The sequence below is a fragment of the Bos mutus genome, chromosome 29 (assembly GCF_027580195.1).
Source record: "Bos mutus isolate GX-2022 chromosome 29, NWIPB_WYAK_1.1, whole genome shotgun sequence".
NCBI classification, from domain to species: Eukaryota; Metazoa; Chordata; class Mammalia; order Artiodactyla; family Bovidae; genus Bos; species Bos mutus.
This window is the reverse complement of record NC_091645.1, coordinates 33,361,329-33,386,537: the sequence shown is the minus strand read 5'-3', so window position 1 is coordinate 33,386,537 and position 25,209 is coordinate 33,361,329. Positions and strand designations below refer to the sequence as shown.

The 25,209-nt window shown below is 46.0% G+C and overlaps 1 protein-coding gene across 2 annotated transcripts in view; it reads right to left on the bottom strand.

Moving 5' to 3' along the window:
• Window positions 1–24,776, bottom strand: part of LOC102266224 (opioid-binding protein/cell adhesion molecule) — a 525,900-nt gene extending 501,124 nt beyond the window's left edge. For both annotated transcript variants that reach the window (XM_070365105.1, XM_070365106.1), the window contains exon 1: window positions 23,627–24,776. In XM_070365105.1, the coding sequence (XP_070221206.1) occupies window positions 23,627–23,793 (167 nt within the window). In that variant the 5' untranslated portion in view covers window positions 23,794–24,776. The remainder of the gene's footprint in view (window positions 1–23,626) is intronic.
• Between the last annotated feature and the right edge of the window lie 433 nt (window positions 24,777–25,209).

Below are 25,209 nucleotides of genomic sequence, written 5' to 3'. Positions count from 1 at the left end.
GGACATCACTGAATCCGCACGTATAGTTGCCAAAGCAGAGTAAATCAAATTCACAGTCCCTAGCCTTGAACACACAATCTCAGTGTCTGAGACAACGCATCCGGAAAGAGAGCAGAGAAATGAAGATGTAGCATGAGGATAAAAAGCCTGTACTTAGGCCTGGGGAGCTGAAGAAAGTGATGGATGGAGAGGAGTGCACTGGCAGAAGAGAAGAGGAAGAGCACTCCGTGCAGGCTGAGCACAGAGAACTGAGAATGTCGTGGAAGGCTGCCTGAGACCGCGTAGGACACGTGAGGGCAGCGGGTGGGAAGCAGAGCTGCTCCCTCTACCTGCCTCCACCCTTCACACCCAGGTTCAAGGTGAGTGGTCAGCAAGGGAGACCAGACTCTGGACCCTTCCAGTAAGTGGGAAACTGCACTGTAAGACAGCGTTATTCTTCTCATTCATACTTTGCCTCTAAATGGAACGCGAGCTGCACCGCAGGCCCCGAGTTGTTTTGTTGACCCCGGACTCTGAAGATGGTCCCCCAGTGCACAGAGAACACACCTCCACTCCCACAGTCACGTCTAAGCTACCATAACTAACCCATCATCTGTGGCCAGCAAGGAGGACTCCCAAGTGTCAATGTGGAGTTAATTAGACAAATATCATATGCTGAAGTCCAATTGATTATTAAGACCATAACGAGGATTTAACATCACGGCATGTACTGGAAACATGGTATTATACCTGGAACATGCCTACCTACCCTCGGAAACCGTATGGAGTCATCAACTGACAATTAGCATTCAATAGCATCTCAGAGCTGTTTTATCACTGCTGACTTAATAAGACAGTTATTGTTCTCTCTGTTAATTAATAACTATCGATTAAAGTTTAAGGCAGACATGTGCTGCTACTTAACTAGTTAGCTCATCTCCCTGCTCAGCCTGACTCCTCCTTCCTCTCCGTGCTACAAAGGAGCATCTTTCTGCCCCTGCAGGTGAGTCTGGACCAAGAGCATCACAACTGAGGGAGTAGGGAGGGGGGAACTGCTGCCGGGGAGTGTGGGAAAGAACAAAAATCACAAATGATGTTGTGAAGTACCTGGTTTCCTCTGAAGACCTTCGAAGCCTAGAAGCTGTGGATTGTCCTGTTGCTATGGTACCTCAGGCTGGGTTAGCTATAATAGCTCCCTGGGGTGTGAGTGAAGAGCTTAGTAATGATGATCTTAGTGATGGCGAGGTTGGTGGGGGGTGGTGGTAGTGGTTGTGATGAAGATGGCAGTGATGATGTTAGCACTAATGCTGGTTAAGATGGTGAGGTGGGTAAGATGCACAACAGACAGATGTGGTAGACTCAGCACATCCGGGCTGATATAGTCGGCATGAGGGAAGACCACAAAACACAGAAGTAGGCGATGCTTGGGACTGTAAGTGGGCAGGCAGGACTTTGAGCCCTAAGCCCTTGAGCCTGGATTGAACTGCATTGCACGGGTCCTTGATAAGAGAGGAGGAAGAGAAAATAACCTCAGCCCTGGAGGCAGTGACTTACCAGCTGGGCCAGAGGACAGAGACCAAGGAGGAGAAGGATGGTTCTAGGTTCTTGGAGTGCATCGGCATCAGCACCACCAGGGACTTGTAAGAAATGCAAATTCTCAGACCTATCCCCACACCCACTAAGTCAGAAACTCTGGCACGAGGACCAGCAGTATGCTTTAACAAATCCTCTGGATGACCCTGATGCCGGCTGAAGTTTGGGAGCCAGTGGTCTAAGAGGTAAGAATGAAGGTTCTAACTAGAGCCTGCTTGTCAGGAGTCGGGGAGCAATACCAGAGGCGGGCTGCAAGTATGGAAAATGATGCTGAGTCCCAGGGCAACAAGCAGCAGCAACAACTAAGTCTCACAGGGTACGGGCTGGTCCTGGGCATGAAGATGCTGCTGGACAGAGCTCACAGAGTCCCGTGGAGGCTGAAGACACACACACCTTTTCGAGGACATGAGGACATACCAGGATGCGCTTGCTCCTATCTCCCCTCTTTCAAAAGTACAGGCTTTTAAAAGCTTGCTCATCTCCACCCACAGTTTCTAACACAACGCTCAAACCACTACAAAACTTCAAATGATATTTATGGAATGAATGAGAGGAAGGGAGTGAACAGATGAATAAATAAAGGGGAAGCTGAAAGTGGAGCAGTGCAAAGAAAGAACCCATGTACTGATATGTGAAACATCCAGAACAGACAGATGCATGGAGACAGAAAGGAGACTGGGGTTGCTTGGAGGCTGGGGGCTGGGGGCGGGGGTGGGGAGGCTGCTAACAGGCATGAGGTTTTTAGGGCAGGAATGAAAATATTCTAGAATCAGATAGTGGTAAGGGCTGCACAAACCCATGAATATACTAAAACTACTGAATTACACACTTGTAAAGGGTGAATTTTATGGTACACGAATTATACCTCAATAAAAGTAATTACATCTTTGAAAAAAAATCCCAAATGTGTGAATATCAAGCAAGGCATTTTGGAAGAAACATTTCACAAGTCAAAATCTATTCTGGGAAGACATCAGGCATTTCAAACAATGAAACTTAACAAGGCAAAACTACGGACACGAACTGAGATCAGAGCAGTCCGACTGCACTCCCAGCACCACGTAGGGCCACTCCACCCGGACGTCACAGCAGCCAGGCTCCTGGCAGGTTTGCCACAAGTGCATGTTTGTCCTAAATCCATGTTTGCAAAAATGGTTCCCCCACTAGCAGCACAGAGGCCTTCCCAGGTGGCTCATCGGTAAAGAATTTCCCTGCCAATGCAGGAGATGCAGGTTCAATCCCTGGATCAGGAAGATCCCCTGGAGAAGGGAAGGGCTACCCACTCCAGGATTCTTGCCTGAAGAATTCCATGGGCAGAGGAGCCTGGCAGCTGCAGTCCATGAGATCACAAAGAGTCGGACACCACGGAGACACTGAGTACCCACACACACTACCAGCACAGAACAGAGCACAAGACCAAAGAGGATGTGGGGAGAAGTGGCTCTAGGATGTTCCTCCCAACTCAGGCTCCTTGTCTGGAAACAGAAGAAAATAATCACAGTCAAGAGCCTCTGCCAGAAGTTGTGTGCAGATCCATGGCGTAGCTTCTGGGGAAATGCTTTGTTAATTCTAAAATGTAAGCAATCCACATTGTTCTCGGGAGATGGAGAGAGAGCGGGAACAGAAGCCAGGCTCAGGTGGATTAGCACTCATGCTCAGCTCTCGTGGTTCCAAGACCGGCTGGGGAGGATGAGGGAGGACCCTGGCGTCCATGTCATTCCCTCTAAACTGGGGGCTGCAAGCAGGGTCCCCGTGCAGGCAGCAGCCGGCCCAGGGCAAGAGCTACCTATGAGCTGGCCTTCCTGGGACGCAGCTCCTTTTACGAGCCTCCTTGTTATTACTGCCTATTTCTTTTTATGCCACTGCCAAATACCACCATTAATCTTTCGTGCTCCCTGAAGGCAAAACACGGGTAATTGGATTTATCCGGTTTTAGAATTTGTTAGGTTCCGTTACAAAATAAATAAATAACTGACCTCAAAAGAGAGGGGAGCCTCGAGTGGCCGCAACACCTCCGGGAGCCCGCCTGGCCTGTCTTCATTAATCTCCGCTATCTTCTCCCAGCACCTTTCCTCCTATCCTCCGGCGGGGATCCTGGTGCACCAGACTTGATTTACGAAGTCCCTGCTCTGACCCCTTCAGCTCCAGGAGCTTCCTGCTCTGCTTTATTTTCCCAGAGGAGGTTTTCTTCTCACTGGGACTGGGTTCTGTCTCTCCATCACTCTTTCCTTTTTCCCCATCTGTTTTCACAGAGCTGTTTTCTTTCCTGACTCTAGAGTGTGGAGCTGCTTAAACTTCCTCTGACTCTTCCTGTTTCTCACCTTCACGCTCCTTTTGGCTGTTTTCTAAGCAGACACGGATTCAGACATCCTGAGTAATCACATTAGAGTGAATTCGTTCCAAGGTGCTTTCCTTCGTATCAGGCTGGAGGACCACAGCAAACAAATCAGACACATTGCCTGGTGTGTCCCTTTAACCCACGTGTATTAACTCCTGTAGAAAGTACCTTGGGGACCCGTCCAGACCACACCAACCATTCTCTGCAAACTCTGACCACCCCACCTGCACTGTATCTCCAGTCACATCAGAGATACAGTGTGGCTCAAGCCACAGGTACCATGCACGTCAATATTTGCCAACCCAACAGCAACCGCCCACTGGAACCTCGCTGATGGAGCCTGCCTCATGCTAGAGGGATGAAAACACCCAGGAACCCACTTTCTAAGCCTACTCTTCCATCCAGGGACTGAGAATATAATGTGATCCTGAACAATGATACCACAGGGAAATCTAGTGGGAGAGAGCTTCTAGAAAATATTTTCAAAGGAGATACTCGCCAGTTCTTTGTTTCATAACAAAGAAGTGCTTTGTTAATTCTAAAATGTAAGCAATCCAAGTTGTTCTTGGGAGATGGAGAGAAAGTGGGAACAGAAGCCAGGGAATCTGTTGTATGAGGATGTGATGTCTGGAACTGCTGCAGCCCTATTGAAGTCATACCAAGTGATGATCTCAGCACTTTAGTTGATGGAAACTAACCCTGAAAGTGCCTCCCTCTAACATTCTCATTAAGTGAGACCATAAACATTACCATTGTTGACATCACTTTCACTGTTGTGTTTCATTGTTGTTCTTCAGTCACTAAGTCATGTCCCACTCTTTGCAACCCCATGGACTGCAGCATGACAGGCTTCCCTGTCCTTCACCAACTCTCAGAGTTTGCTCAAACTCATGTCCATTGAGTCAGTGATGTTACCTAACCATCTCATCCTCTGTCATCCCCTTCTCCTCCTGCCTTCAATTTTTCCTAGCATCAGGGTCTTGTCCAATGAGTTAGCTCTTTGTATCAGATGGTCAAAGTACTGGAGCTTTGGCTTCAGCATCAGTCCTTCCAATGAATATTCAGGGTTGATTTCCTTTAGGACTGACTGGTTTATTTTCCTTGCAGTCTAGGGACTCTCAAGAGTCTTTTCCAGGACAACAGTTTGAAAGCATCAATTCTTTGGCACTCAGCATTCTTTATGGTCCAACTCTAACATCTGTACTAGAAAAACCGTAGCTTTGACTATACAGAACTTTGTTGGCAAAGTGATGTCTCTGCTTTATAATACACTGTCTAGGTTTGTCATAGCTTTCTTTCCAAGGAGCAAGCATCTTTTAATTCTGAGGCTGCAGTCATCATCCACAGTGATTTTGGAGCCCAAGAAAATAAAGTCTGTCACTGTTTCCATTTTTACTCCATCTACTTGCCATGAAGTGATGGGACTGGATGCTATGATCTTGGTTTTTTGAATGTTGAGTTTTAACCCAGCCTTTTCACTCTACTTTCCCTCTCATCAAGAGGCTCTTCAGATTTATAACTTACAACTAAAAGCATCCTATCTGATACATGATTCCCTCTATCCAACTATGGTTTGATTGGTCTAAGGTAGACATTCAACCAACGTGGAATACTCAGATTCATCTCCTGGAAGTTATATTGGAAATAGAAAACAGAGATGCTAGATTATCTGTGGGAACTAACTTGGGCTGAAAACCAGTGAACTCAGAAGACCCAGGATGGCTGTCTTATATCCTATGGAAATGGAGACAGCTGACTGGTAAAAAGACAAAGAAAGCAGATGTGCTGGAAAGGTTCCTATTTTTCAAATAAAAGACCATATGGCCACAAATAGGCAGATGACAGAGTGGCTGCCTAGTTCCACTTGTTACAGAAGCCAATATTCTCCACTTCTCTTGGGTTCCATGGTCCTTATAACAAAGCCTCTTTCTTTGCCTAACACTTTGAGTGGGTTTTTATAAGTCTTAACAAACAAACAAGATAATCTAAGGCAAAAAATTAGGTTGAACACAGAACTAGAGATACAGAGATGAATGAGATATCTTCACTGCCTTCTTGGAACTTCAGTTCCGTGAATGGAGACCCATGGAGACCCTGTTAGAGAATCTGATAGCTACTGCTGCAGCTAGGGATGTAGTAGTGATGGGGAAGTCAGGGGAGGGCCAGTTTACTCCCTTTGCATGCTCTGCAGGAAATACTGAGAGGATCAGATGCAATATTTCCAAACAATGGTGCATGGAACTAGTTTTCATTGCATGAGAATCAGATTCTTGAGTATATGTCTCAGCATTCTTAACTCCGTATGTCTGCAGCTGGGAACAGGAATCTGTATTCTAAAAAAAATGTTCCCAGGTCACTATGACTACGATCCCCAGCCAGGGTGGGGAGATTGGAGATTATTAAGATAAAGGGGACCAAGGAAAACTAGGAAATATTGACAAAAGAAGCAGCATTTGAATGGGGCCTAGAAGATACAGAAGACCTACCAGATGTACAAAGAGGTTGGAAAAGAACGTCTCAGGAGGAGAAAGAGCAAAGTGCAAATCACTACACAAATAAAAGTTGCCTGTGTTCATTATTATTGTCACCTCTGTTATGATCACAAATAAATAAATGTCTGATTGTGTCTACACTCAGGAAGGACATGCAGACACAGAGAAAGATGCAATCTACCTGCCTCTTGTGAAGCAGAATTAATTAGCATGCTCTGTTTGCAAAGTGTCATAGGAGGTACTTGAGACAATTACATTGACATTCTATTCCTTCTCTCAAGAAATTAACATCCAACTGAAGCCAAAAAAAAAAAAAAAGTCTGTGCATGTGTGTGAAAAAGAGAGAGGGCAAAATAATGAACAAATAATATGATTACCAAAGAGCCAGCAATACCTGTAAATAATGGTGGATGGAGTCAATACTTCATTCCATTCTTCTCTTGCTTGTAAGGTATCTAAAGTCTACGTAATTCTTATCCTCACTTCTCTATAAGCAATGTACCCCTCAACCCACCCCAGCTGCTTTCAACCATCTCTGCCTTTGGATTTCCTCATTTTAATATCATATCCATAGGTGTACTTGTTTGGGCATTTATTCTTCTTGATAATCTCTGAAGCTTCTGGATCTATGGTTTGCTCTCTGACATTAATCTTGAGAAATTCCATCATCATTGCTTCAATTGTTTTTTCTGTTCCTTTCCCTCTCTTCCTTATGATATTTCCATTATATGTACATTACACCATTTATGAGTTTCCCATAGTTCTTGAATATCCTGTTCTTTTCTTTTCCTAGCCTTTTTTCTCTTTGCCTATTCAGCTTAGGAAGTTTGCATTGACGTATCATCCAGCTCACTGATTCTTTTCTTAGCTGTGTCCAGGCTACTAATAAACCCATCAAAGTCATTCTTCACTTCTGCAACAATTTTTGTAGCATTTCTTTCTGTATTTTCTCTTAGAGTTTCTATTTCTATGTTACATTACCCATCTGTTCTGGCATGTTGTCCATTTTGTCCATTAAATCACTTAACATGTGAATCCTAGTTATTTTAAATTTCTGGTCTGATAATTCCAACATCCCTGCTGTATCTGAGTGTAGTTTTAATGCTCACTTTCTCTTCAAGCTATGTTTTGTGCTTTTTTAGCTGAAGGAGGGTAGAGCTGGGTATTTCACTTTTCCGGGCAGTTTAGGCTCCAGTGAAACCCACTGAGGTTTGAATCTGGTGAAATAGTTTGAGGGCAGGTTTTGTTACAGAGAGAAGAATGCTCTAGTGTATGTCAAAATGGTACCTCCTCCTGCCAGTTCTCATATTTTCATGCTGAGAACCTGCTGGGGCTCCTGGAGGTAAAACTCACAAAAGTATGACCCCCAATTTCCAAAGCTGTGCCATCTGGACTTACTTCTCAAGTTAGTCCATACTCAATCTCTGGAAAATAGCACCTGGCATATAGTGTCCAGTAAACATTTGCTGAAATAAATGGATGGATAAACATATCCATCATCCATTGCCTGTGGGAAGATATTAGACTGGCCACTGTGAAAAATGCATAAAAAGAGACTGAATGTTATTAATCCGAAGAAATGCAAATTAAAATTTCACAATCATACACTACTTCATATACCCACTAAAAAGTCTACAAATTATTTTTAAAAAACCAAAAACCTAAAAGGACCTACAATGACAAATGTTGGAACTGTGGAGCAGCTGGAGCTCTGAGACATCAGTGAGGATGTAAATTGGTATAACATTGGAAAATGGACTGTCTGTTTCATTAAAGGTAAACTGATACATATCATATGATTCAATAGTTCTATTCCTAGGCATTTTTTTAATGAAAATATATTTCCTTATCAAGATTTATACTCAAATATTCATTGCACCTTAATTAAAAAAACCCAAAAACTAGAAACAATATTAATCCTTCAACAGGTAAATGGGGAAAAAAATTGTGATATACCCATAAAATGGAATACTATAGGGCAAAGGGAATGAACAAGGAGTGACATGTATATATCTCAAATACATTAAACTGAAGGAAAAAGATCACATTTTAGACATACTGTGTAATATAGGATTATTCCATTTAAACAAAATTTTAGAACAAATGAAATGATGTCTATGGTGTCAGAAAGGAAGCTGATGCCTGCCTAGGCCTGGAGGACTGACTTTAAAAGGGTAGAGCAGGAATGTCAGCAAGATGACAGCCTAGGAAGAACAAACCTTTGTTTACCTACAGAAACACTAAACACACAACTAGAAACTGGAAACAATAACTTTACAAGGGCTCTGGAAATCAACCAAAGATTACAGAACCTGACCAAATGCCCAATGCAGGAAAAAAAAAGAAGCATCATTTAAAATAACTAGAAATGTCATGGTATTTTTATTTCCTCTTATTCTACCTGCCTTCAGTGTAGTGCAGTTAGGAGTAAGCAGTAGCCTGAACATCTATCCAAACTGAACACAAAAATAATAGAAGGAAGGAAACAATAGTGATTAGAGATCAACGATATTGAAAACAGAAAAAAAAATAGAATCAAGAAAGCCAAAAGTTAGTTTTGAACAAATTAACAAACCTTTAGCTAGATTTACTAAGAACAACAACAACAAAAAGACCAGATAAAATAAAAATGAAAGAAGGGATGCTGCAGAAACTGAAAAGATCATAAGAGAGTACTATGGACTATAGTATGTAAACAAACTGGATAATCAATCAAAGGCAAAAGAGATAAATTTCTAGAAAAAATATAGCCTCTTTAAACTAAATAATGAAGAAACAGAAAATCTGAATGGCCATTTAACTAGTACGGAGACTGAGTCAGTAATCAAAAATCTCCTAACAAAGAAAAACCCAAGACAAGCTGGCTTCAGTAGTGAATCCTACAAAGAAGTTAAAGAATTAACAATAGTTATCCTCAAACCCTTTCCAAAAAAATAAAGAGGTAAGAACACTTCTAAACTCATTCTATGAGGCCAGCATTATCCTAATACCAAAGCCAGAGAAAGACACCACAAGAAAAGGAAACTACAGACTATATCTCTTATCATAAGGGATGTAAAACCACTGATGCAAAACCCTCAATATACAGTCGACTCCTGAACAACAGAGGGGCTAGGGGTGCTGACCCTCTGTACCGCTGAAAATCGCTTTTAATTTATAGTTAGCCCTCCACATAAAAATGTTGGTTCAAAAAAAAAAAAAAAAAAAAAAAAAAAAAAAAAAAAAATGTTGGTTCCTCTCTATCTGCAGTTTTGCATTTGTGGGTTCAACCAACCACAATTCATGTTGCAAACATAGTGTTTACTATTGAAAAGACTCTATATACAAGCAGACTGGTACAGTTCAAACCTGTGTTATTTAAGAGCCAACTGTGCTAACAAACTGAATTCAACATGATGCTAAAAGATTATATACCATAAACAAGGAGAACATATTACTGGAATACAAGGATGGTTGAATACATGAAAATCACTCAACAAATATACCATATTAGCAGGATGAATTTAAAAAAATAGTAAATTGATGCAGAAAAAACATTTGGCAAAATTCAACACTCTTTTGTGATAAAAAATTCAATAAACTAGAAGTAGAAGGAAATTATATCAAGGTAAGGCCATATATAAAATACTTATACTTAATGTTGAAAAACTAAATACTTCCTTCTAATGTCAGGAACAAGGCAAGGTTGCTCGCTTTCATCACTTCTATTCACATAGTACTGGAAGTTCTAGTCAGGGCAATTAGGCAAGAAAAATACCTAAAAGTTATCAAAACTGGAAAGAAAGAAATAAAATTATTTTTATGCATATGCCATAATCTTCACATAAAAATAAAAACGTATGTGTTTTATATAACACATACAAAGCAGTTGTATTTCTATGCACTAACAATGAACAATCCAAAAAGGAAATTAAGAATCAATTTAATTTATACATTTAAAATTACTAGGAATAAACTTAAACAAGGTGAAAGAATTATACACTACAAACTACAAAATGTTTCTGAAAGAAATTAAAGACAAATATTCATGAAAAGACATCCCATGTTTATGGATTAAAAGACAGCATTATTAAATTGTCAATACTACTTTAAGCTGTCTCCACCTTCAGTGCAATCCCTGTCAATAGTGACTTTGATGTTTTTTCAAAAATAGAAAAATTGATCCTAGATGCATATATAGCCTCAGTGGATCCCAAATACCTAAAATAATCTTGAAAAATAACAAAGTAAAAGGTCTCATACTCTTGGTTTCAAAATCTACTATAAGCTGCAATAACCAAAACAGTATGGTCCTGGCATAAAGACAGACATAGACCAACGGAGTAGAATAGAGATCACAGAAATAAACTACAGTTCAAATGAATTTTAACAAGAGTGAGAAGCCCAATAAGGAAAAGATACTCTTTTCAACAAGTGGTGCTGGAAAAACTGCATGCTGCTGCTGCTAAGTCGCTTCAGTCGTGTCCGACTCTGTGCGACCCCATAGATGGCAGCCCACCAGGCTCCCCCGTCCCTGGGATTCTCCAGGCAAGAACACTGGAGTGGGTTGCCATTTCCTTCTCCAATGCATGAAAGTGAAAAGTGAAAGTGAAGTGGCTCAGTCGTGTCCGACTCTTAGCGACCCCATGGACTGCAGCCCACCAGGCTCCTTCGTCCAAGGGACTTTCCAGGCAAGAGTACTGGAGTGGGGTGCCACTGCATATCTACATGCAATAAAATTAACTTGGACTCCTACCTTACACCATATGCAAAAACTAACTCAAAATGGAGCAAAGATCTAAACAGAAGAGTTAAAACCATTAAACTGTTCAAGGACAAAATATGGGAAAAGCTTCATGACATTGGATCAGGCAAAGATTTCTTGGATAGGACAGCAAAGCGTAAAGGACAAAAGAAAAAAATGATAAAATGTGCAAACTCACATTAAAAAGCTGTGTGCGTCAAAAGACATTATTGACAGAGTAAAAAGGCAATGCACACATGGAATAATACATGTGCAAATCATTTCTAATAAAATATTAATATTCAGAATACATCAAGAATTATTATAACTCAACAACAACAAAGCCTAGTAACCTGATTCACTCAGTCGTGTCTGACTCATCGTGACCCCATGAACTGCAGCCTACCGGGCTCCTCCACCCATGGGATTTTCCAGGCAAGAGTACTGGAGTAGGGTGCCATTTCCTTCTCCAAGTAACCTGATTAAATATGAACAATCAATTGAATAGACATTTCTCTAAAGAAGATGCACAAATGGACATTAGCACATCAATATCACTAATCATCAAGGAAATGCAGATCAAAACCGCAGTGAGATAACATTTCACCTCTATTAAAATGGCTATTATAAAAACAAAAAACTGAAAATAACAAGTGTTGACAAGGATGTGGAGACACTGGAACCCTTGTGCATTGCTGGAGGGGATGTAAAATGGTGCAGCCACTATGCAAAATGGTATGGCAGTTCCTCAAAATTATACAGGATTACCACATGATCTACTTCTGGGCATATAAAATCCCATTTCTGGGAATACACCAAAAGAATTGAAAGCAGAAAACAGATATTTGTACACCCACATCCATAGCAGCATTATTCATAGCAGCAGCCCATGTTTCCATAGACAGATCAGATCAGATCAGTCGCTCAGTCGTGTCCGACTCTTTGCAACCCCATGAATCACAGCACGCCAGGCCTCCCTGTCCATCACTAATTCCCAGAGTTCACCCAGACTCATGTCCATTGAGTCAGTGATGCCATCCAGCCATCTCATCCTCTGTCGTCCCCTTCTCCTCCTGCCCCCAATCCCTCCAAGCATCAGAGTCTTTTCCAATGAGTCAACTCTTCCCATGAGGTGAACAAAGTACTGGAGTTTCAGCTGTAGCATCAGTTCTTCCAAAGAAATCCCAGGGCTGACCTCCTTCAGAATGGACTGGTTGGATCTCCTTGCAGTCCAAGGGACTCTCAAGAGTCTTCTCCAACACCACAGTTCAAAAGCATCAATTCTTCGGTGCTCAGCCTTCTTCACAGTCCAACTCTCACATCCATACACGACCACAGGAAAAACTATAGCCTTGACTAGACAGACCTTTGTTGGCAAAGTAATGTCTCTGCTGTAAATGATAAATAGTGGTATAAACCTACAATTGAATATTTTTCAGCCTTAAGAAGGAAGGAAATTCTGACACACGCTACAGTGATGAACCTTGAAGACATGAAGCTAAATGAAATAGGGCAGTCATAGAAGGACAAATACTGTATGATCCCACGATATGAAGTCCCTAGAGGAGACAGAAACTCAGGGCAGCAGGGAGAGCGGATGGGGAATTAGTCTTTAATGGGGGAGGGGGGCAGGGTTTCCGTTCAGAAAGCTGAAAACAGGCCTGGAGATACACGTTTTGGCACATAAAATAAACACATTTAATGACATAGAAATGCATATTTAAAAGTGATTAAAATAGTAAATTTCATGTCGTGCATATTTGACCACAAAAAAAGAGAGGGCATAGGGGAATTCTTTGAGGGTGATAAAAAAGAATATATTCTATATCTTTTAGAGTGGAGGTTACACAGTTGAATGTGAATGCCAGGGTTTGTCTAAGTGAACACAGAATATAGTGCATTTTATGCAAATTCACTCCTCTCCTCCTCACTCTCTCCCTCTGGCTCCTTTCTCCCCCACTTCCTGATCTATGGGCCCTTTATTCTGCTAACATATTCACTAGATGTGAGTGTTTAAAGAGGAAACTCTGGGATTAATTCAACTTTATAATTTCCACGCCGCTTAGAACTGGGCTTGGCACACAGTAGTCAATAAAAGCTGGTTCTTTAAATTGTGAATTCAGGAACTTACATATTTTTAAAACATTAATGCTACTGTTTATCATGAACTTACTACATGTCTGATTTTAGTCTAAGCTCTTACAAACTTAATGCCATCTACTCCTCCCCTACAACTTAGTGAGGTGGTGTATAACCCCTCAATCCTTTATTTAAAATTGAGGGTTGGATAAACTTGGTCACTTGTCTGATCACATTCAGCCAGGATTTGAACTGAATCTTCTTGACTTTTAAAGTCTGTGCCTTAACCTCTTGACACGGGTTATACTTAACCTTATATTTCTCTAAGCGCCCACTGACTGCTGCGCTGTGCTTCGTTGCTCAGTCATGTGTGACTCTTGGCGACACCATCGACTGTAGCCCGCCAGGCTCCTCTGTCCGTGGTTCTTCTCCAGAAAGAATGCAGGAATAGGTTGCCATGCTCTCCTCTGAGGGATCGTCCCAATCCAGGGATAGAATGCAAGTCTTCCATATTGCAGGCAGATTCTTTCCTGCCTGAGCCATTAGGGAAGCCCACTGACGAGCTGAGTGTAAATGTAAACTTATAATCAAGAAGATCTATAAACTGTTCCCACTGCACAGTCATAGCAGGACAGGTGCTCTGGGGATGTATTCAAGGATCTCATAGTGAGAGCTCATCACAGAAGCTGCTATATTTCACACGGACAAAACAATAGGTCCCTAAGTCCCTTCATCCTAAGATGCCCTCTGCAATTTTAGAAGACTACTCTCACTGACATTTTTTTCCATTCCTGAGAGTTTGCAGATAAAGTTCCAGGATATGCCACCCTCTATTTTGTATCCTTAATAAAAAGGGAGGAGGCTGGTATACCTCCCTTGTAACTGCTCAGCATCTCAGAATGCTGACTTTAAGAATGGTGTGAAATTCGAAAATGCTGCAATTATAATAAGCAGGAGAAGACAGGACAAGTTAAATACCAAGTATCTAGGGAGAGATCATTATCTCAACCAGGACTCAAATGCCAGAATCTTTGGTTGTAATGTCAGTGACTTCCCAATTGCTTAAAAATGGATGAGAATATCTTCATTAGGAAAAGTAGGTATGTGTGTGTGTGAGAGAAAGAGGTGGACAGACAGAGATAAAGGACACACATTCATCTTTGCAACAAACCTGGAGCATCCCCTCTGAGTTAGGTGTTGAACTGGACTCTGGGACCCAAAGATGGAGAGAGAGTGTTAATACATTTAACAAAAGGCACAGAAGCAGTGCCAACAAGAGCAGGGAGAGGAGTATTTTTAGGGATGGGCTAGAAAGATAGGCCGGCACAAATATGAATCCCTTTATTCCCTCCTTCCACACAGGTGCCTTTCAGTCACCTAAGTCAATGTGGGCAAGGCCGCTCCAATAACACACCTGACTGATTCATTTCCTTGCAAAGCACATGCTGACTTCTTTTATCCATCGTGGGGAGTTCCAAACATCAAACAAGAATCCCTACACTGGGATGGCATCAATTGCAATCAATCCCAGTCAAGGCGCATGCTATCTGGTAGGGCAACGCATATACCCAAGAATGACGGGGTATTAATAAAGGATCAAGCATGAATTGGCTGAGCTCTCACATTTTGCCTGCCTATAAGGTGGTCTCTGAAAGGATGTTCCAGTGGGCAGGTGAACAGTAAGTGCTGGAAAGTCCAGGAATCAGGAGGAGTTAGAGAGGATTGGGGTCAACACTGGAGCTGGGCTTTTGGAGAAGAGACACCTGCCGAATAGAGCAGACTGCCGATGACCCAGCGCCTGGGGTGGGTCCAGCACAAAGGAGCAGGTCATGCGCCAGGGCTCAGTGACAGAAAGGGTTCTCCAGCTGCCAGGCGAAACCAAGGGTCAGAAAGAGCCGGGTTCTGGCAGCAAGTGAGAACCTGAGCCCTAAATTTGCTGGCACCTTGACTTAGGATGGGGCTTCCCTGGTGGCTGAGATGGTAAAGACTCTGCCTGCAGTGTGGGAGACCAGAGTTCCATCCCTGGGTTGGGAAGATCCCTTGGAGGAAGGCATGACTACCCACTCCAGTATTCTTGCCTGGAGAATCCCATGGACAGAGGAGCCTGGTCGGCTACACTCCATGGGATCACAAAGAGTCAGACACGACTGAGCAACTAACACACACACGCACCACAATGCCTTAGGGTGGACATGGCACACCTGTGTGGGTGTGGTCCCATGACCCGGACAGTCAGTCCTCCGACTGACTGGCACAGCAGAGCCTGGGGGAGGGGACGGGCAGCACTGCCACTTCCTGTCTCCCCCTCTTCCTCTACCTGGGACTACAGAGAGTCCACCTTAACCACTTCATCCTCACGTGGGCAGAGTCTCTGTCTGTCTGCGACTCTTGCTGACGCCCTGGGAAAGTCTCTTTCCTTCTCTATACTTTCCATTTTTGTCTTTTGTCTCCTTGATCTATCTTCCTTGCTTTATTAATACTCATGAAAATACTCCTCAGCATTACTGAGGCTGCAAATGCACACTTGAATCAAATAAAAGGAAAGCTATGCATCTTAAAATTAAATTTGGCACAACAGAAACAATAATACAAACTCCCAAACTTTTGGAAGTATTCAGAAATGTCTTTGGGAAAATGTTTCCATGTTATCTTACTGTAATTATGTCTACTTTTCTTCAGCACTGGCATTCACGATAAATAGAAAATTATCATATTCATTTTTCCCGTCTTTTGTGTAATTACTTCTTCTACAACAACATCGTGTTCTATTATTCTTCATGGCGGGTCTATAGCATTTTGGATAATTATGAGTTAAATTATCTTCTGTGGCCTTGCCAGAAAACTTCACAACCACTTAAAACATACTGTATTTCTATTATGCAATGGAAACTTGGTTAATCGAGATCTCATAAATCTTCAGACCCACTGGAGATGTTTAATATTCAAAAGCAAGTTTTCAACATTGATCAGCACTCTTATGGAAGCCAGGTCAAGTCCTTCAGCATCTTTCTGATTTAAGCAAAATGTACCATCTCCAGGGAAGAGGAGGCCACAAGAGGTCAGGCAGACATTGTAGGGTATGAGTCAGCCACAAGGTGAGCAAGAAGGGCCTGTGCCCGCTGCTGCCACAGTCTTGATGGTTTAAAATAAAATACGAGCATAAAGATGGGGAGACGGGATGACACCGTGCCTTGGATTTTTGGATCTAGAAACATGTGACTTCTCGCCTTTGCAGCCTTCCACGCGGGTCACTTGCTTCCTCCTGGTCCTTGGAGAAATGCTCTGTCATTGGTGTCCTTGTCATCATCCCCTGCTGCTCCGTCCTGCCTGCAGGGTCCCTGGAGGGGCTGCTCATCCTGTGAGAGGTCACAGACGTTCCCAGAGGGCGCAGCGTGCGGGGCAGAGTCAAAGCTAAGGGCACCCAGAGGGCAGCACACATGGTGGGTGGGACCCTCTGCAGCCTGATTTCTGGCCCCAAGAGACAGAGCAGTGCTTGCTGGTGTGCAGGGAGAGGCCTAAAGGACCTGCTGGGGGCACGGCACAGGCGGCCACAGCCCTCAACCCGGCGCAGACGTCCTAACCTGGGCTCAAATACAGCTCCCAGGAACACAGAGGAGCCGTCTGCTTCTTCTGCTTGAAGCTCATGGAAACATCCTCTGTTCTCCCTACCTGGAAGAGGGCACTATCAAACTCAGAAGAAGGGGGAAAAGGCATTCTAGGAGCAAGCATAGACTCTGACACATAATAACCACGTGACCCAAGGCAAGTGCCTCAACCTTCTGAACCTTAGTCTCCTAGTTTATACATTGCGGATTGTAGAGGAACAAAATTTGACATGTCAAAATGTTTCTGGCATGTGGATTATTTCAAGCTGAAAACAGCCAAGGCCAAGACTCAGGAAGAAACTCTGACCTTCCCAGTAACTGTCTTGAGAATTCAGATAGAGGACCTATTCCAGGAACAGAGGGTCAGAAGAGATGTCTGCAAAGAATACGGCCAGGTTTGGGGGGGGCAACTCCCAGAGATCAGAGCCCACTCTGCATCTCTCTCTGCTGGACCAACATTCATTCATTTACCAATCAATCTGCTTTTTCATCTCCATGTGAACTGCCTTCCTCTGCTTAAAAGTTCCACACCACTACTTCCAACATCCTCCTTAGTCTTCAGCTGAGGATGGTGTTCAGGATGAGGACTTTGGGCTTTGGGGTGAGTTATTTATTCCCCTGGGTTTCTTCCATGTATATATGTTATTAAACTTTTGTTTGACTTTCTCCTCTTCACCTGTCTGCTGTCTGTTTAATTCTTAGACCAGCCAGAAGACCCTAGAAGGGTAGAAGAAAATGTCTCCTTCCTGGACAGGATCATAATATTCTGAAAATTACATGAAACAGTAAGTAATTGGCCTGGCACCCAACACACAGTCAATTATGGATGACAGGGTCTATTTATTTAAGCCCCACCCACAGGTTTTACTGAAGGGTCTGCGGTGTGGTCCCGCAGGGAAGGGGCACCAGGCTCCAACACCTCCCTTTTCTAACCTCCTCTACTGAGGCAATGACATACAGATGGAGGCAGGGCGAGTGCTGAGCTGCAGAAACATCACAGCTTCAGTTTTCACGTCTTAAAAAATGATGTGCCAGGTACGAGAAGTCCCAGGAAGGTGCTATAGCTGGAAGGTGAGAAGGCACTCAGCGGGAAGCCTCTCTCCCCAGGGCCCATTCCCAGCCACCTTCCTCCTCAACCCAACGTCAGCTAAAAAGCATCTTCCTGCAGGGGAAATGGTACACAAACTAATGAACCCAAAATAGTCTGGGCCATCTTGAGTGGATTGGAAAATAAAAAATCAAGAAAGGTTAACAGTTCCTAACTTAACAGGCAACGCCATTTTGGCCAGCCCTAAACACATGTTTAGGACCATGACGATGCTTCCCATTAATGATAATGTTCAAGTCCTCCTTTGGGAAGGATGGACGGGACCTCTTATCCTCTGCGTCTCATGTCTGGACCCCATCAGGTCTGGGGCTCAGGCTGCCCAGTCCTGCTCGCCTCCACCCTTGCCCTTCACCAGAGCCAGCTGCACAGTGAGCAAGGTAGGCAGGCCAAGGTCCCTTTCTAGAACAGCAGGACTAAACTGAACCCAAGGACCAAATTTACTTAAAGGCCAAAAAAAAAAAAAAGAACAAGGGCTTAGATGGGAATGGCTGAGTTGTTTAGAGCAATCCAGAAAGTCACAGAACACGTATGCTGACTGCCTTAAGATGCGCCCCCCCCCCATCCCCCGCGCTGGCATCCCTACCAATCAGTGATTAGACGACCTCAATCTAGCCAGCCCCCCTCTTCCAGGCCTGCCGGATGGGAATACGCCAACTTCCCCATCCGCCCCTCTCCCTCCTGGCTCCACATGTCTCCTCTGGTCGACAGAAGTCAGGTCTCCGCAGGAACAGCCCTGCTCTCAAGTCCATCACCCTACTGCAGCTGAGAAGACCCCCTCTGCTCTGCTGCCCTGCTCCTCACCTTGTCCCAGGGATGGCTCAGCCTCGGAGGCCACTGGTGGACTAAGTGTCCCCCTGGCAAGTGATCGCACCAGAATGCAGGTCCCCCAGGCCCCCAAAGGCTCTAACCAACCACCTGCCGTTGGCGCCATATTGTGAAGAGAACGGAACCCTTTCGCTGTGAGCATTTTATCGCTGCAGATTAACACTCCATCATAAGAGACTGAGCTCCTTTACAGTGGAGTAAAGCATTCAGCCCAGACGTATCATTTTGGATCCTCAGTATCCATGACGGTGTCTGTAGCCAACACCTAGGTCATGGCTTTGTGCCTCTAGGAACTCACAGTCCAACCACACCCACATGTAACTGACGAGTCCACAGTGTGTGACCATCAGAACAAAGATCTGCAGCAGGCGTTATGGGGGCTCAGATGAAGGTGAGTCCTGACCATGAGCAGAAAGCAAGGCGCTGGCTGGCACTGGGGAAGGGGTGAGAATTCTAGAGTTCTGTGTGTGTGGTGGTGGGGGGCAGAGAATGCTAGAGATCTGTGTGTGTGGTGGGAGGGGGAGGAGAATTCTAGAGCTCTCTATGCATCTGGGGGAGCGGGGAGAAATGAACCCAGAAAGGACAGGGCATCACAGGTCATCACTGAGGTTTTGTTTGGCTCCTATAACAACCTGCACTTGTGTGTTGCTTTCTAATCAGCATAATAACACCATCTCTTTCATCTCCCCGATGCCTTAGATGGGGCAGACACCATCCCCAAGGGTACACAAATGAATTCAAGTGCTCAAAATCATTTGGCAGGTGAGGGAAGGAGCAAGAATCAAGCCCAGGTGGTATGCAGGCCCCCAGGCCTGGTGCTCCTTCTCAGGCAATTCAGCAGCTTTAAGTGGTGAGGTCCATGCACGCAGGTAGGGTTATGAAAGTGTGGGCAGGACCACTGGACACCAGCCTTGCTCAGATGCTCTGGGGCAGGAAGGGGCTCTGGGGCAGCAGTTCTCAACATGAGAAATACTAGAAGAGATCTTTAATACATCCGTGCCCAACTCCAGACATTTTGCTTTCATTCGTCTGGGATCCTGGCCATGGAACATCTAAAATGCATCTTCAGTAACTCCGGGGCAACCCAGGTTAGCACTGCAGCTGGAGTGGCCCTGTATGGACTTGTACTTGGGTCCATGTCTGAATCCATCTTACCAGAGCGAAGCCATTGCCCCGATCAGAGTCCTTATTCAGTTTAGGTAACTGAAATGCTGAAATTCACGTGCTGTGGCCTTGTTTGGAATAACCTAATGGCTCTTCTGAATGTTCTAATGTACACAAAAAGAAAGCTGCTGATGGAGAGGGCAAAAGGCAGAGAAACACCCAGGAAAAGACAGGACGCCTCCGTGGGAGCCTGACTGCCTCAGTGACTTTGGCAAAATCCTGCTGCACAGATTCCTCCTTGGCAGTGGTTAACCTCCAAATACTGGGTTCCAAAGAGATTAGCTCAGAACTCCAAATGAAAATGCGAGGGTATTTTAGACGAGAGTTTCTAAGCATAATCCCAGATCAGCCAGCCTGGATCAGCAAAACTGATTATCATGCCATGCTTAAAAAAAAAACAACCGTCCCCAGGTTGCTGGTGGGAACTTTTCCCGCTTAGCAGAACAGTTACAGCAACAACCCCCACTTTCAGCCTACCGAAACCCGCTCAGAATGTTCACGGACACGGATGATGCGGTTCACTGCAAAACCGAAGCAAATTTAGAGAAGACTGAAGTCCAGGAAGAAAACACATCTGGTGAGCATTGCGTCACTGAAATAGCCTAATACACACCAGCTGACCACACTGAGCATCCTGGGCTCCCTTCCTGACGTGGGCAATGATTCAGACACAGGACTTCTAGACACTTGTCATATCTAATCTAATGCAGAGGCACAGAACATTTTTAACCCAACAGCAGATAATTGTAATGAAATGATTCTGGCCAAGAGGGCCCATTTGTAATAATGAATTCAAATCAGATTCATAGCAGCTATAATTCAGACACTGTGAATACCACCTTCATTTTCCATATCATCTCTCTTTCAAGAAGGCAAAATAACTCCATAGTCACATAATTATTTTTACTTTTCAAGTAGCCCTGTGAAGTAGTTATGAGGAAGATAATATTGCCTCATCTACATAAAATGAGTTCCTTCCACGTTCAATCAAAGACCTAGCACCACAAACATGCGCCGAGGAAGGAGATCACCCCTCTCTAAGCCGAGCAGCATCTCACTGAAAATTTCAAAGGAGGACCGAGCTTTCTCCTTCCCTTGGCTTCTCCTGGTTGGTCTTCGACCTCCTATGTAACTTCATTCAAGATTGAGAAACAGGTTTGGATTACTTTGCTCCGAGGCAGCCACATATGAACAGACTTTCTATGGCTCTGACTAGTGGACCTGGGAATCAGTCAGTGTTTTCAATGCCTTCTGAACATCTGATGCATTCAGAACACTAAATTCCCAAACACAGAATTCCCAGTGGCACACCTTTTAGGAGATTAGACAGTGACTGCAGTTAAGAACTACAATTTTTTAGAAGCAAAAAAAAACCAACAGGATGATACATCTATCTGGGGTTGAGACCATGGACTTCCAGAGACGGGAAACAGGATGCCCGCCCCCTCAGAGTCCTGACAAACAAGGTTTTCACTGAGACCGGCGCACAGCTGTCAAGCCAAGACACCAAAGGAGCATGGAGAACAGAAGGGGAGAGATTGAGACCCCCAGAAATCTGTGAGAGTTATTGATGTTATTTTAAGAAACACTGTGATTGTAGTGAAATCAGAACCTTAAAAAATAAGGGAATAGTAAGACTTCAGTGGTCAAAGATGGAAAGATGAGAATGAATAACACGCAAAAGCATATAAAATGGAGGCATTTGATAAAAATGAAAGAAACTTAATAAAAGAGGAAAACATGAGAGGTAAAAGAAAGAGAATACAGAAAGATTAAATTGGGGACAATGCACTGAATTTCTCTATTTCAGGGCAAGTTATACAGAAGTCAAGAGGCAAAATCATCGTTAAGATGGGCTTACTTTTTAAAAAATAAAGCATGCCGTCAGGTAACAGATAACAGTTATATTCAAATATGTAAGGTTTTTCTTTCTTTTTTCTCCACAAAGCACAAAAAGCAACTATTCAGCTTTTCCCTTTTTTATTCCCATTCCCATTACGAAGCCCAGCTGCTAAACATTAGAATTGAAGATCATGAAAACAGGCCAGCAGCTAATAAAAAGGTAGCTCAAAGCTGGCCCTCTGCTGGTGGAATAGTGTTACTGCAGGCCAGAAAGCTTTAACTTTCAGGGACAAGAAGAGGCCGGAGGCTTTTGGAAAGTTCAGCACTGAGACCTTATCCTGTGCTACGCCTCTCTGTCCCTGGTACGAGGGTATGAGTTTGGAGGACGGAGAGAGAGGCACACAGCATTGGCACCCCTTAACACCCACCGCCATTTCCCCACGTCGCCTGGGGTAACCCGCACCGTAGCCTGGCTGTTACTCCTCTCTTTGAGCAGACTGGCCCTCTGCGCATGTGCCTTGCAGGGCGTGGACCAGCCCCTCACCCCGGGATTTCTCTGATGGAAGGAAGTATGCACGTTATACTCCCTCTAGTCCGGGACAAGCCAGAGGGGTTCCCTCCTGCTGGAGGTCTGGAAAGGAGGTCTGTCTCCATTCTGGTTTTTCTCCCTCCTTCTGGGGCCCCCATACACCACCAGACAGGGTTCTAGGACCTGTCCTTGGGCTCAGAAGAAAACTCAGTGAGACCACTCAGAAGGCAAGCATCAACCTCACGCCTGGGATTAGGAAGAAGAGCAGTGGTCGCGTGAGGCCTTCCTTTCGTTCCCAGGGAGAGGTTCATCTGGGCTGAGAGGGACACCAAGAAAGTCGAGGGCCGAGCAGGAAGGGAGCCCCACCCTCACGCGTTCCTTGGAGCTGCCAGGCTTCTCAGCTGCAGAATCTGGGGCACGATGTTTTATTTCCACCGTAACCATCAAAGTCACAGGCAGGGCAAATGCATTCACCCCGTGCACACTGTGAGCAGAGTTAAGCTGGGACGTCCCTGAATGTGTCTCCGAGGACCAGAACTGCCTCATTAAAGGGATAAAAGATGATATCTGCTGAGCTGGTGGAAACTGGTGGCTGCATTTTTATTAAAGTCTCTGCTGCAGCAGGCCGGGTCCCTAAAGGTTCATATTCCAAGAATCTCCACCCCTCTGCCTGGAGCCCGTAAGTGCTTCTCTGTAACTCATTAAGGTAAAACAAAAAGCTTTCCTATTGTGCTTTTCACACAGGAGTGTTGTCGTTGCATAAAAGAGACATGTTTCCTCTCCCTGGGCCGAGCCTGCAAAGATAAAACTGCCCTCGTAATTTACAACCGGGGCCCCAGGAGCAGCACACGGGGTTGGCATGGATGGCTGCAGACTCATAAAGGGCCCGGGCCCAGCAGCTGGCAATTCCAGAGCCGGAAATTTCAGGTATCCCGCTGATAGAGGCCAACCAGCCCTCTCTGGACCACCATGCCTCATCACATACCTTCCCGACTATGAGACAGCCCCCAGGGCACCAGTGCTCCCAAGCTCAGCCCCCAGTATTTCAATGCCAGGGCTCACATCGCTGTGCCAAGTCTAGCCACAGCCTCATGGATACATGCAATCCCAAGCCTGGACCTCAGGACTCGCTCTGAAAACCCGGGGCCAGAGAAGCCACAGCGAATGAGCAAGCTGTCCAGGAGAACGGGTTCCAGTTGCCACAGAACGCCAAGTGGGCACCTCTTGGGCCTGCAAAAGCCCTCTCCCACGCTCGTCCCCCACGCAGGTCTCCGGTCCTCTCTCGCTCGCCCGTTCCCACCGAATCCCATCTGAGGGGCTCAGTCCCCCGCCGAAGTACAGCTCCCTACCTGAGGGTGGCGCTCTCCCCCTGCCGGACCGTCACGTTGTCCATCGCCTTGGGGAAGGTGGCATCTCCGCTGCGCACGGGCACTCCTGTGGGTACAAGGAACAGCAGCCTGAGAGACACGACCACGAGGCACTTCCAGGGCTGGAACAGGGACCCACAGACCCCCATCCTCGACAGCCACAACTTCCCAGAACTCCGGCGGCGGCTCGGTCCTCGTCCCCCGCCCCGCACGCGAGCGGGTCTCGGGCAGCCGCGCGGGGAGGGCGGCAGGGGCTGGAACCAGCCAGAAGCGGAGAGGGGGGTAAGGAGAAGCGGAGTCCAGGCTCTCCGGAGTCTACTGTTCTTCCTCAGATCCTGCCTCAGCTTTCCAGCCTGGCACAACCAGATGCCCCCTCCTGCATCCAAAAAAGCGCTTTCTCGATGCTCCCCTGGGGAGGAGGGAGGCGGCCGGGAAGGGAGAGGAAGGAGGAAGGTGCGGGGATGAAGGTCACGGTTGTTCTTTCTCTGCCTCTCTTCGAGATGCTACTTTAACATTCAGTTGGGCACGTCCTGCCGAGGTCTGGCATCAAAAGTTTATAACCCAAAGAAGCCAGGCAAGTGTCTCTGACATAAAGGAGATGTCATAAAAAGCTGCCGCTTCAAGGAGAGGAGAGAATGTTTTATTAGATCACACATATGTACAGATGTATTTAGAAACCAGCCCGAGTCTCCGATCTGGAACGCCAAGGCGGTAAAAAGTTCCACCGCGGGGACCCGCAGCCGCGGCCAAGTCCGACGATCCTCCGGAGCGGTGGGTGCCTGGCGTCCTCGCCGCAGCCCGGGCGGCGACTGGCGGCCGGCCCGGCCCGCGGAGCGCCCGCGGCGCAGGCTCGGGGCGCACGGGGAGCGGGCAGACGGCGCTCCCGCCTCTCCGGGGACGCGGCGCGGGGCGCGGGGACGCGCGGACGCCACGCTCAGCGGCCGCCCCCGGCCTCCGCGCTGCCGGCCTCCCGGGAGCAGACCCGACGCGCGCGGGCCCCGACCGCCGGGGTTGTCATGGCAGCAGCTCCATCACTGACCGCCGCTCTCCGCGGTGCCGGCGCCGAGCAAGCGGGCTGACCGCGCGCATCTCGGCGGGCGCTGGGCGCAGGCTCCCACCTTAACCCCCGCCGCGCCGCCCACTCGCACCAGGAGCCTAGCGGGCCGGGCTGCCACCTCCCCGGCTCCTCTCTCCCGCGACACCGCGGCTGCCCGGGAACGCTGCGCCCCTTTCGGCGGCTTCCCTACGTGCTGGCGGGAGGGAAGGGCGGGAGAGGGAGCTCGGGGACCGCAGCAAATTGGAAACTGACTCGCACCTTCCCTCCCCGGATGCCGGATGCCAAGGCAGAAGTTGCCAAACCCCGCCCTGAAGAGCTCAACTAGGTTTCCCGCGCCAGAATGCCGACTCAATGCGCGCGGTGCCAGGCGTCCGCAGCTCTGCTGTCCCCACTCCACGTGGCCGAGCTACCGTCCCATCCCAGACAGAGCTTTCCTGGGCTCTGGCGAGATGGTGGAGCGCTTTCTACTCTGGTGACCCGCCTTGGAAATACTCCTGGCCCTAGACTT